The 13,937-nt window shown below is 28.9% G+C and overlaps 1 protein-coding gene across 3 annotated transcripts in view; it reads left to right on the forward strand.

The window, feature by feature from the left end:
• The window catches only part of LOC118204317 (choline-phosphate cytidylyltransferase B-like), a 107,877-nt gene extending 98,765 nt beyond the window's left edge, over positions 1-9,112 (forward strand). For all 3 annotated transcript variants that reach the window (XM_085818962.1, XM_085818963.1, XM_085818964.1), the window contains one exon: positions 1,646-9,112. In XM_085818962.1, the coding sequence (XP_085675088.1) occupies positions 1,646-1,843 (198 nt within the window). In that variant the 3' untranslated portion in view covers positions 1,844-9,112. The remainder of the gene's footprint in view (positions 1-1,645) is intronic.
• Positions 9,113-13,937: the final 4,825 nt, after the last annotated feature.

Below are 13,937 nucleotides of genomic sequence, written 5' to 3' on the forward strand. Positions count from 1 at the left end.
GACATCATATAGGAAGGGAACTTGCCAAACAAGGCAAAAAAAAATCGAATTCCACCTTACTTCACCTCAAAAGAACATCTACACTGTTGGAACTTCAGTAACTCCTAACTGAAGCTCCAAGTTTTGTATGTCTAAAAATCTAACTAATTTGCATTTGTGCCACTCCTCAGCTCAGTGACTAAAAATGCAATTTGCGTAACATCAAACATTAAGATTTTTTGGTAAATTTTGATTCCGATAAAGTCATAAATGGTTCATTATTCAACAGTTTTATAGTTTTAATTTCAGGATTTCTGCATGTGATCTTACTAGATTTAAACTTAGAATCTACAATCTGGAATTTCTGAAGTTCCAATGATTCCAGATCATGGATTTTGCTCAATAATTATTTGTTTGATATATACATGTGCTAATACCATATTTACTCAAATACAGTCAAAAGTCTTTAATCCAGACCTCAAAGCTACAAACTTTCTGCGCAATGCGTTTACGCATGCACGTTTAATGTTTAACGGACGGTATAAGCTAAGCTAAAATTATCTATTTCAGTTAATGTTGCAGATTACGTTGTTTCTTAATCTTCAAATTGGATCCGGCTTATTATTTTTTGCAGACTGTTAGAGCAATTTTATAAAAGTAAGCTTGAACTTTCAATTATGTCAAAAAGAATTTCTGATTCTGAGCAGCTAAAGGATCTACAAAGCAAAAGCAAGTTTCGATGTCCATCAAACAAAAAGTGGAATTACTGCAAAAAAATGGATAAAGGCATATCCTTTGTTTTTCTAACCATTCCGAATTTCTGTTTATCAATTTCACGCTGCTCTGCGGGGGAGGGGGGGAGACGTTGCGGCGCGCAATGAACTGGAAGTTGATCTGTCAGCACTATCGTTATCTTCAGGGCAGATGTTTTTATTTTATTCGGCTTATAATTCCTTATTAAATGTAGTATTTCATCTCGATGTACTCCGTCTTTGATATGATTTAAATCAAATTCCTCGTCATTATAAATATCACGAAAATACATCAAATAGTTTTCTAGTTGCAATTTTCTAATTTCGATTATGCGTAATGTATGCTTTACGCATGTGCGCGTTGAAAGAAATGTTTAATAAAGTAAACAAATATATATTAAGCTTCTTTCTGTAAATGTTGATACCCTTTAGATCATAATTGCTCTTTATTTCATAAATTATGGTTTCATATTTTTAATTTTGTAATTTCTGCATGGCATCTTACCAGATTTAAATTGATGATCTACAATCCGGAATCGCGGAAGTCCCGACGAGTCCAGATTAAAGACTTTTGACTGTATACGATTTTCCTTACATTCTAGACTAAATTTTAAGAAAAAAAATACAAATAAATATTCGAATTGATGTGACATATATTTGAGAAAGAGAATCTTAGTTTTTTGTTTAGTATTTAAAAGAATGTCATTTTTCTATGTATATGATAACTGAAGTCCTTCACTGCATTCTGCAATTTCATTTAGCAGAATACTTTATTAAAAGACTATAACAGATTTTAGAGCAAAAATCTATCAAAAAAGGATCTTTGAGTAAACATAGTCATATATTAATTGGGGGGGATGTCAAATTTTACTTATTATCTTAATTTTTTACTTCTATGATTGGAACAATTTCAGAATACCTTTTGGAAAGAGAGTAAAGGAAGATTAAGGCAAGCACTCTCTCCAGCTAGCACACCTCCTGGAAGTCCATTGCGAAGACGAGCTCGTTCAGCATCTCCTCCTGCAAAATCACGTCGAATAGAGACCATGTCAAATCGAGGCACTTCTTCTGAAGAATCTTCTGATGAAGAATACGAGTGGCTTAGGGCTTAAATTACAAAATAAAATTTCTGCCATTCCACTGCAGAAATCAATTTTTAGTCAACCTGTGTTCATTTTTCATCTATTTGAATGATAATCTTGGTGAAATATATTTGGTCTTCACTTAATTTTTTGGAGTGTCCCGAAAAGATTAACATTACAGTGCTCAAAATAAATGATTTAGAGTAATAAGTTGTAAGAATTTGTTTTATGCAATTTCTCATTATTATATTTATAAAAGCATTTATTGTACTTACACGAGAAAGGAACTATGTGGTGATTTTTTTTCTGTTGATAATAACAAGAATTTGGATTTTAAAATGCATAGTGTATGATAAGAAAAAAGAGAGAGAGAGAGAGATGGAAAATGCTGAGGATGGTTTTTTAACTTTTTTTTTTAAAGAATCATCTTTTGAAGTAAAATTATTTTATGTGAACAGAATTTTTTAATGTGTTGGGGTGTTTTGTTTTGTCATTATTGGATATGAATTTACTTACTTCTTTTGATAACTTTAAAAAAAAAAAAGCCATTTATGAATGAACAAGAATATATTTTAACTTCTAGATGTTGACTTTTCTTATATGTTATGACTGTATTAGTGCATTACTGATTAAGAAGTGCACGTGAAATTCTATTCTGTAACCAAATTGTATATAGGTGTAAAATAGTTTTATAGTATTTATTTGTTGCAGTTTCTAAATCATCTTTAAAACAGTTACTAATGTAGTAAGAGAAATGCAACAGGAATTTTCACACTGTTTAGTTTGAATATGTGTTTGAAATCTAAATATATAATTTCTTACATAAAAGCACTAGCAATTAACAGTATGAAAAATGTAACTTATTAATTAATAATTACTTTTCTTTTTACAATGGTAAACAAATCCAGAAACATTATTATTATTCTGTACTGAAACAGAATTTTATGTAAAGCTTTAAAAATAGTTTTGAGTCTACTTTTTACACTGTGTTTTTATTCTGGCTTATATCATATGTTCATGGGTACAGTTAAAATTGTTGGTTACACATACAATTTAAATTATCTCTCTTAATCAACAATTTGACTGTACATAGTTAATGCAAATTATGATTTTATTTGAAATTTTTTCCCAAAAATGAAAAAGAAAATAGTCGAAAAAATATTCTTATGAGAAAAACATTGATTATATAGAAAAGCTAGCATACTTTAGCAGTATATTATCCTATATTCTTGCATTTAAAATTAGTTTTCAGCTTAAGAGTACAAGAATTATATCTTCCATTCAAAAATACAGATACTTATGATATAATTCTAGTCTTATATAGATTTATCAGTATGGAAAAGAATACTGTATATGTTGCTTTCAAAAGTCTATAATCTGAAAATGTACCATTAAATGGTAATTTAGTCATACCTAAGCTAAAATAGTGACTAAATTACCATTTGGTCATTACTTTAGGAAATATTGCATTTGTCAGTTAATAGTTTCAGCATATTTTTTTCTTTATTTTGAGTATACAAGATTAAAAGGAAAAATAGGGGGAAGAGACTTTTCAAATGTAGTAAGATTTAATGTGTCAGATAATTTTAAAAATTTGAGAATATTAAAATTTTTTGGTACTCAAGTATTTTTGCAACCACCTTAAAAGAAACTGCCAAATTTACAGAAATCTGTAAACTCTGGCAACCACATGCATATCATTTCTTTAGGCCAATATATCCATTGTAAATTGCAATCCAAAAATTCACTGAATCACCTTTTTCTTCTATAAAAAACCGCCAAAGTGTGCCAAGGTGGTTGTGCTAATACCCATTTTTCTCCTGTTACATTTTTCATTAATTCATCATTCTCTTTATTAAATATCATAATATCTGAGTGTTTTTTAACTCCAAAGTATGAGCAGCATCTTTATAATTATTGAAAAGTGAAAGTGGCCATGAACAATATTTTATATAAACAGAGAATTCTTAAGAATACCTTAAAATAAATAAAACATTAAATGTAATAAATGAAAATAAAACTATCTTAAACAGAAATGTAAAATGTTGACTAAATTATTATGAACCCATTGTAATAAGTAGAAATATTTTCATTTATTGGAGTTTCTGAAGCTAGTAAAAATAAACTAAAAATATTGTACTACATCTATATTTTATAGTTAGTTTTTTTCTGACTTGCCCCTTCCCAAATTTTTCAGTATGTTTGGAGAAGGGACAAAATTAAAAAATTCGAATTTTTAAACTTAGTTGATTAACTAGCATGACGATAAATAACTAAAAAATGTCTGTTAATTTTATAGATTTTATCAATATTTTAAAAACTGTCGCATCTGTTACTCATCTTACAGAAAATGCTTGTTACAGAGCATATATCATTAAGAATATATATAAAATTATTCAGAGGAAAAACCGTACTAGTCATTAATTTTTTTTTTTACTTTTATTTAATAGCTATGTGATATATTTATAAGAAATTAATAAAATCTAGAGTATTTCACACTATATTATCTCGTATTATTTTGCTTGATAATTAATATAATATGTAAAATAACTGTTTGTTATTTTGTTTGATGGAAAAGGGGTGACATTATTTGATTGAAAACTTCTTTTATTTCTATAGTATTTAGATAATAATAAAAATATAGTATAATAAATATTTCTTTTTATATTCCATCCATTTGATATAATAAAACAGTGTACATTTCACTCTATATTATGTTATAATGTAGTGATTTGTATATGCAAAGAATACACAAATTATTTTTGCAAATAAATTAAAAAAATCTTTTGGGAATGTTTTGTAAGCTTTCAGCAATTTAAACAGATATATGAATTGATTGTAATAGTGATTCTATAATTCTTCCTTCTAGTTTAATTCATTTTTTAAATTGATAAAAGTATTTTATATGTAAACATCACTAGTCAGGTGTTGTAACTAGTCATAAAACTGATGTGCAATTTTCTCACTATTCAAAATAGGATCTTAGTTTTGTAAGATAAACAATTAGTGCCAGACTTTTCGTTTAAAAGCAATGTATAGTTTAAAGTTTACAGAGGTTTTTTTTTAATCTCTAAATTATTTATCAATTGGAAAGACAATTATTTATCTATTTATTTGCTGAATCATCATAGTATTAATTTATTAATCTGCCTATGAAGAAATAACTACATTTGCAATTCAAAAAGCAATAAATAAATACAGTACAAAGTCCAAGATCCGGACTCGTCGGAACATCGGCGATTATGGATTTTTCCGGATATTAGATCATCAGTTTAAAGCCTGTAAGATGGCATGCAGAAATTATAAAATTAAAAGTATGAAATTGTGATTTATGAAATAATGAAGAATTTATGATCTAAAAGTTAACAAAATTTACCCCCCCCCTCCAAAAAAAAAAGGCTTAATATTTATTTGTTTACTTTATTAAACATTTCTTTCAATGTAATTTTTTTTTTTTTTTTTTTTTTTTTTTTTGTGTGTGTGTGTGTACACTAATATTTTCTATTTAATTCTGTAGACGGACATAATTTCTTATTCAGTTACAAAGTTCCATTGTTTACGTCCTGCAATTGCTGTGTCAAGAATTTCCACTAATTTGAAAATTGAAATTTTTTCATTTTCAATAACCTCTTTGTCACTTTCTTCACTATTGGTAGCGGTATTTTCTCGATCTAAAACCATACTACAAATTTCGACGTCCGTCAATTGATAATTGGGACGTTATTATCGCAGTGAAAAAGTTCTGTTATATCATCTTCATTTATTACCGCTTCTCCACATTTCTTTAAAAAATCCATCAATTGGAAAATTTAACCTTTGGTTTGTGGTATCTGAAAATTTTCACATTTGCAGCTATCATATTCATCAACTTCATCATGAAATATGCTAGCTGACCATAAATTATGCCCAGCATTTTTTAAAGTATCTGGAGACAATCCTCCCACGATCTTGTGATGCTCCACAAAGCAAATTTTATAAAATATTAAAAAATGTTTGAATAGTCTGGCCATTGTTCTAAATTTAACATAGGTTTTAAAAATTCTACTTTATATTTGCATATTCCAATATCCTTAGGCTGATGATTGATGTACAATTTGGAGGAAAGAATAATATGGATACACTATCTTTCACTAAAATTTTAGCTGAAGTATGAGCCAAACATTTGCATACAATCAGGACAATTTTTGTGTTATCAGGTAAACCAACTGAATTTTGCCAAAAACCAGTTATTCATTAACATTATAGAAGTCATCCATTATAGAGGTTGCCAAGTTTGTGGTACATATTGCCAGAAAAGACCAGTTTCATCAGCGTAGTAAATTTGTTCTAGAGATTAACTTTTAACTACTAATGAGTTCAATGAATTCATCTGTAAACAGTTCAGCAGCTTCAGTATCAGCTGGCACATATTTCCCTAACTTTTTAATTTCTTTATACCACGGCAATTTTTAAACTTTGTTAACCAATGTGCACTCAGTTTTTAGGTTAATTTTTTTAGTGAAATATTTTAGCTTGCGCCATTAGCATGTGACCCGTCATGATCTTCACTTTTAACATGATGAATAATTTTTCTGTTATTCGTTGCAAGACGAATCAGAAACGGTATCAGAAAAAAATTCAAAAAGTTCCTTTTTCTGTTTTTTTATGTCATTTTCAGTTGACTCTCCAATGACATACTTCTCGCATAATTTTGAGACAAATATACCTTTATCAATTTTTTGCAGCAATGCTACTTCAAAATACTATCAATTTTTTGCAGCAAACGAACATCAAAACATGATTTCGCTTTGTAGATCCTGCTGCAGCCCCAGAATTAGAAACTCTTTTCGACATGATCGAAAGTTGAAATTTTAATTTCATCAAACTACTGTAATAAAAACAGCCTGTAAAAAATAATTAAGCTGGGTAGAGAGTTAAGGAACAGTGCAATCTGCTATATTAGCTGAAATTCTATGGAATAAGTAAAGTATAATTTTAGGCTAGCTTAATGGCGTCTGCTATACATTATTAGCTATGTATCATGCGATAGGCGACAGAAGACAAGTTGTTTTACTAAATTTTGTCTTCCTTCTATCGCACACAATTAAGCCTGGTTGTATTAGTTTAGTTATTTATTATACTTACGTCTATTTCTTGCACGTGCTTAAGTCTTATCCAATTCCTGATTAAATAAATTCCACTTGCTTAAAGCATTTAAAAAAAAAAAAAGTTGCTGGCGGTTTTGAGGTTAGATCATTCTGGATATTGGACATCCAGATCTCGGACGTTGTACTGTATATCCAAATAAGGCACGAAACATTTACAAATGAATAAGACACTTTCATTTAAATTAATGTAAAAGAAATAAAATACTGAAAATCCAGGTTAAAATAAAACACTGAATTAGTACTCTTTACTCAATCCCAAAATATGATGGTAGCAACTTATGATTTCATTTCAATATACATATATATAATGACTTGTTTTTTTATAAAAATGTATCTTTTCAAAATGTCTGCTTTTAAATTGTAGAATTCAGTTTTAAACATTTTAATGAAAATCTCATAAAGGAAATAAAATGCATCTTTAGTTTAATTTTTTTAAATGTTTATTGTAAAATATTCATGTTGTAATATTTTCAACATAAAATATATATTTATTTGTGAAGAATAAAATAGAGGGGGATGAAGATATTGGTTTTGGGACTTGTCAACTGAAATAAAGTACCCTCTGAATAATTTGACGCTAAGTAATAATGTGTTTTGCATTAGTTTCCATAGATATATATATTACCAGAGAAATATCTCTTTACTATATAGTTTAGCATAACCACTGAGATTTATTTTGTGTAAAAAAATAAATATCCATAGTTAAATTCATTAAAATTTACCTTTAGTCATATTTACGTTTTTTATTTTTATGCTGCTAATTCAGTTACTTGTATTTAACATAAGTTCCTATGCATTTGCAAACAACATAGCACATATTGTCATACTTTTGAAATTTTTAGAATTTATTTAAAAAAGTTTTAGAGAAAATACAATAATAAATTTTTTTTAGTATTTGCACTACACTTATTTGTAGTGCTATTAATACAGTTGTGACATTTTTGTAAAATTGTTGGATTAATCCTAAATTTAAGATATTTTCATGAAGAATATTGTAATAAACTTTAAAATTTTTTCCCCAAATGTATTTAGATTTTTAATTTTGTATTGATATTTATTAACACTGCACTAGTCAAAACCTGATATAACTTTTTTGTACTCTTTATCATGTTTCAAACTAAATGCAGTGTTCAACTTTCTCTGGGTTTATATCAGCCTTATTTTTTTGCAAATGAATAAAATAGGGTGGATTTTGAGTTGACATTACTACCATTTTAATTCAGTACTTGCATTCACTTACTTTTCTAAAATAAGCTTTTAGAAATGTTTTTAAAGCAAACTGTATTGAAACTCAGCTCTTTTCATTCAGATGTCTGAGAAGAATTTTAATATTATATCAAATAAGTACTTGCTCAAATTATGATACATTGCTTAATGTTGAAGAATAAAATTCATTAAAGTGTAAACACTTTTTTTTTTAATTTCAAAAGTTATTTAAATAAGTTAAATGATTAAATTTTGTTATAGCTGAAATTTATTGTATTTATTTGAGATTACATTTTATGATTTGTCCTAATTTATTAATTTAAACAGAGTTTCCAAGCTGTTTGAATTATTTTTTAATTGAAATTGTCCTTTTTTTTGCCATCAATATATTTCTGATGTAAATATATTTTTCCATAATGCTTCTTCTTCTGAAGTAATGCTTCTGAATCTGACATGGAATTATTATTCTATTAGATTATAAATGAGTTTAGAGTTTAGTTTTGCATTTTCTTGAAAGCATATGTGAAATCTATGTCTTATCTCAATTATTGCCTGAGAATTAGTATTCTCAAGTATATTTGGCTAAATGTTTGGAAACAGAGACTACTATTTTTAACACAATAAATAAATCCAAACTGTTAAGTATATTACATAAAAAATTACTTAAAAGTACGCAGTATACATCAAAATTTTATGCAGTATGCGTTTGCCAAAAAAAAAAAAAAAAATAGTAGTAATAGGGTTATTTTTTAGAGAATTTCTGTGTTATTGAACAATAACCTTTTGTGGCAGTTATATCTGTATTATTTAGAATTGTTTCACATGTGAGGCTATTTATTTCAGTCATGCATTTATACTATTCAAATATTTTGAAAATAAAAGGCAGCTGATTTATCTCAGCACTTGAGAATATTTAGTTGTATGATAAAATAAAATTTTCAAGATATGCTGTTATTTTTCTTTGCAGTTGTAGCACTGATTTGATTTTAACATTGAGCTTTTCTCACAACTATAAGTCCACATCCACAAGATATAAAAAAAAAAGGAGGATAAAAATGCATCATAATAATTATGGCAAGTGTTTTTGGTTGCTTTCGGGCATAATTTTAATTATATTTCTATGGCCATATATTCTATACCTGACACAGAAATAGTTTAAATCCTTCAGACTCTGACTATCGGTTTCATTTATTTTAGTCATTCCTGAGGCTTTATATTCATTATTTGAGATTTAAAGTTGGATTATTGCTTAGTGTGTTTTATTGTCTGTCAGATTGGCTGTAGTGGGTTATATCAATCTATAATCAGGCTTCAGTTGAATTTGAAAATAAGAACATCACTAATTGTAAAAAAAAGCACTTTAAAATATATTTCTATAGTGGTGTGTGACTTGCATTTAAAATGTTTGTTTATATTAATTATAAATAGGTAGTTTTAATACAGGGAGGGATCTTACATGCATTGATATATATGCTTTAAAGATTTTAGCCATGCTTGGAACTAATTTAAGTAAATAAAGATTCAATACAAGAAAAATGAAATATGTTTTAAACAGAAAATATTAATGTAACATTATTGAACCAGGTATAGAATATATTTTATGATGCAGGTTTGATACATTAATTTTATCATGATTACTAAGAAGTAATTATTGGCCATATAATAAGTATGTGTGATTGCATAATAAGATCAGATGAAGTACCTTTTGCATGCAACATTGTTTGCTTTGATATACAGTACAATGTCCGTAATCGGAACTTCGGCGATTCCAGATTATAGATCATCAATTTAAATCTGGTAAGATGGCATGCAGAAATTATACAATTAAAAATATGAAACTGTAATTTATGAAAAAAAGAGCAATTATGATCTAATGGGTATCAAAATTTACCAAAAAAAAGCTTAATATTTATTTATTTACTTTATTAAACATTTCTTTCAATGTACGTTGTTTAAATTGCTTCGTTTTTTGTGCTAAACACGCATGCGTAAACATTAAAATGTGCATGCATAAAGCATACAAAAAAAAGTGTTTGGCTTTGAGGTCCAGATTATAGATCATTCTGCATAATGGATGTCTGGATTACAGACTTTGTACTGTATCTATCTATATCATTAAATAATGAAGAATCTGTATGCTTCTTGCATTGTGGGAAAACAGTGGCACCTAGAGATAGCAAATTTTGAACACTACCTCGATAATAACATGTATACCTCAAAGACCAAATTTCACTATTTATTTTACATTTTGTATGAAATTAATACAGTTTTAATTTACAAATTCTGTGATTTAAATATAACCTGTTGGCCCTTGGCTAAGCATAAGTTTTTTCAAATGTAATCAGAAGCTTCAGTGTTTTAAAAGAAATGTGTTACTATTATATATTTGTCTTTCAAATTCATTGAACAATCTCAGTGATTTGAAAGAAATATGTGTGGTCACTCCTAAAAGTAAAAAAAAAAAAGTTTTATCTTCGGCATGCCAGTGTGTTGCCATTTGGCAAAGAGTTTAATTTTCTTTAAAATTTAATATGCTTATTATTGATAAACAAACTAAGCAATAATTGCAGTTATTCATCTATTAATTACTAGCTGGAACCATAAAATTTAATGGGACTCATTAAAATATATTTTTCTTTTTTATAATAACTATTTTAGGCAGGTAGCTGTATAAGCAACTGTTATTTGCTATACTAAACATGATTAAATGAAATCTGTTTGTTGATTAACTGCAGTATGCATGATGAAAGGAATATAGTGATATAGCATAGCATATGCCTATCTATATACAGTAAATATCATGTGGCAACAATTTTTGTCTTTACCAAAATAAACATTGAAAGATGGGATTCCACATGCATAACCCATCACATCACATAAAGCAGCATGCTGTCATTCAGCTCTTTGTGCTGAAAGATGTCAATTAGCTTAAGTGTTTCATTGGATAAAGGAAGTATAAGATAGCGGATGTCTCAGTGAGAAACGATCCACTGCTTGAAAAGAAAGCGGCAGATTGGGCAAGGATTTTTAAGAAATTATGTTGTAGGGCAGGGCTGTCCAACTGGCGGCCCGCGAGTACATTTTACTATGAATAAATTTAAATCTAATTTGAATTTAAAGTAGGTACTATTTAGTTTGTGTAACTTCACTTAACCTGGCTGAATACAGCAGCAATCCGTTTAATGTCTGATGATGGTTGGCTCAACATTGGCGCCACATATTATATTTGTGGTTGGTTGTTGTTTACCTATGGTTGGCGCACGTGATGCGCACACTACCCTGCACTATTTGGTTGATTCATGCAATTGTGCAAGTGCAGTCTCGTCTAGAATTTGTTGAGGGGTGACTGTATTATAATATTATTAGCTAAATTTCATATTTAGTTATTAAAATAATTATTGAATATGGGTGCTACTAATAAAAGAAAAATAGACCTCGAAAATCGAGAATTTCAAGATCGCTAGGAGATAGATTATTTATTTATTCTAAACCAGAATTGTAAACCACAGTGTTTGGAATGTTTACAAATCATAGCTGTATGTAAAGAATATAACGTGAAGCACCATTATCTTTCCATGCATTAAAAGAAGTACCATTCGTACATGCGAGACATGAAAATACCACTAGTGAGAAAAATGAAAAGGCAGCTGGATCATCAAATGATTTATTTTAATCAAGAACCAAAATTTCAAGAAGCATCTGTAGTTGCATCATTTGAAGTTTGTTTAGAAATAGTAAAGGCAAAGAAGCCATTTTTGGATGGAGAATTCATTAAAAAATGTAACCTGGAATAGAAATATTCAAATTTTTAAATAGAGAGAAATATTCAAAATTGAGAGATTTTGGACTTCAAATTGCATCAATGTTCGGAAGTACATATCTGCAAGCGTGCATACTCCGATATGAAATATATAAAGTCAAAATATAGAAACAGTTTGAAAGATTCAACTCTTGAAGATATAATTAGACCTGCCACAACAAATATTGATGTGGACATAAAAAGTTATTGTTGCTAAATAATTACGACCACAGTGTTCTCATTAATATATTATATTACGAATATTTTAAAGTTTTCTTTTTAGTATAAATAATTTTTTTTAATTAACATAAATTGACTTTTCTTTTATCAACCTTCTTGACCCCCGAAATGTTTGGTAAAGAAAATATGGCCGTGGGCTATGATAAGTTGGACAGTGCTGTTGTAGGGTTTCCCTTATTTTGCATAAAAAATTTATTTTAAGTTTGATACCTTTTCTGAATTTCTCAACTTCCCCTCACATTTTTCTTGCCAGGATGTAAAGTTAAATGAATATTTAAACGGGTGAATCTAAGTTTATTCAGAGCGAGTTTTCGCTAACCAGCACACGTTTCGCTGTTACGCTAGTGAGCCTCCTGGCCATTCCGGATTATCATCACACCTGTTAGGTTTTGTGAGTCAAACTGTTAGGCGTAAGGTAATGTGCTAATCCAGCACTTTTATTTTAGATTTTGACTTGAATTGTACTACATTTCAGTTTCACCCCAAGTTGACAGTGCCATTGTATAACACAAAGATTGTGCCTTGCTGTTAATTATTTGAATTAAATAAAGGGTTACTATTCAGCCTTCTTTTGTACTGGTAGCTTAGTCACGCCTGCACGAGAATTCACCAGGTTCATTGTAGGATCTATTTTAGTTTATGTAGACTAATAGACAGATCTTACAATGTGACCATACAAATGATTATTCTTGGTGTGATCATGCCCATGCTGCTATCACAGAGGATAACTGCACAAGGATGGATGTAGCTGTTTGTGCAAATAGACAGAGCATTTAATCCACAGTGGATCAACTCAACATCAGTTACAGGACTGCAAAGATTGAGAAAGATTCAGAGTATCACTGTTCTGATGATGTTGATGGAAGAACAAAAGAAAGGTTTCGTTTAGTGTTTCAGATGAACGCTTCTGTTGGTTAATAGTTCCAAAGCCATTCCGAGATTGGTCACTTCGAACAAATATCTGAATTCCAATGATGACTTCTGAGAACAAATGTTTTGGCATACTTATCATTAATGCCTAACAGTGTATAAAATATAGTCAAATATAGTTATTGCTTTCACATATATTATCTGCAAACATTTGATCAATTCAGATTTGTATTAAAAGTCTCAATGCATATTGAAAGAAGGTAAGACTCTAGTAAAAATAAATTGAGTAAAATCTTTAGATGCAATGCAAAGTACTTCCGGAATGCAAAGATACATCCGGAATGGATGTTAGATGCAGGCTGTGAATGATCAATAAATAGTTGCTCTATTAAACTAACTTTCAAATTTTGATCCTAAATTTAAAAACCACGAAATGTATTGATAAATATGCTTTATTACAGTGGTTCCCAACCCTATACCTGTAGGCACCATGGCACCCACTGATCGTTTGTGTGCCCGCTGCTGTGCGATCACAATAAAAATGTTGCACTTTTCAATAAAATTCTATGTGAAAGTTTTCTCATTTTTAATGAAATAAAAATTTTGTCTAACATAAATATCAGCACAAAGCGAAATGCGACCAATCTCTTTTTTTATGTGCGTGTATTTATTAACTTTATCCAACTATAAATTCACCTTGAAAAAGTAAATGGTGCCCATCGCCCAATAGATATTCTAGAATGCGCTTTTAGGAACATAAAGGTTGGAAACCCCTGCTTTATTACATTATTCTGATTTACTTAAAAATTTTAGATTTAGTGTCCTTTACAAATGTTTGAAGATAAATTTAATAAAAACAACC

This window comes from Stegodyphus dumicola, chromosome 6 (genome assembly GCF_044657685.1).
Source record: "Stegodyphus dumicola isolate Sdum_Otavi_A_Nest chromosome 6, ASM4465768v1".
NCBI classification, from domain to species: domain Eukaryota; kingdom Metazoa; phylum Arthropoda; class Arachnida; order Araneae; family Eresidae; genus Stegodyphus; species Stegodyphus dumicola.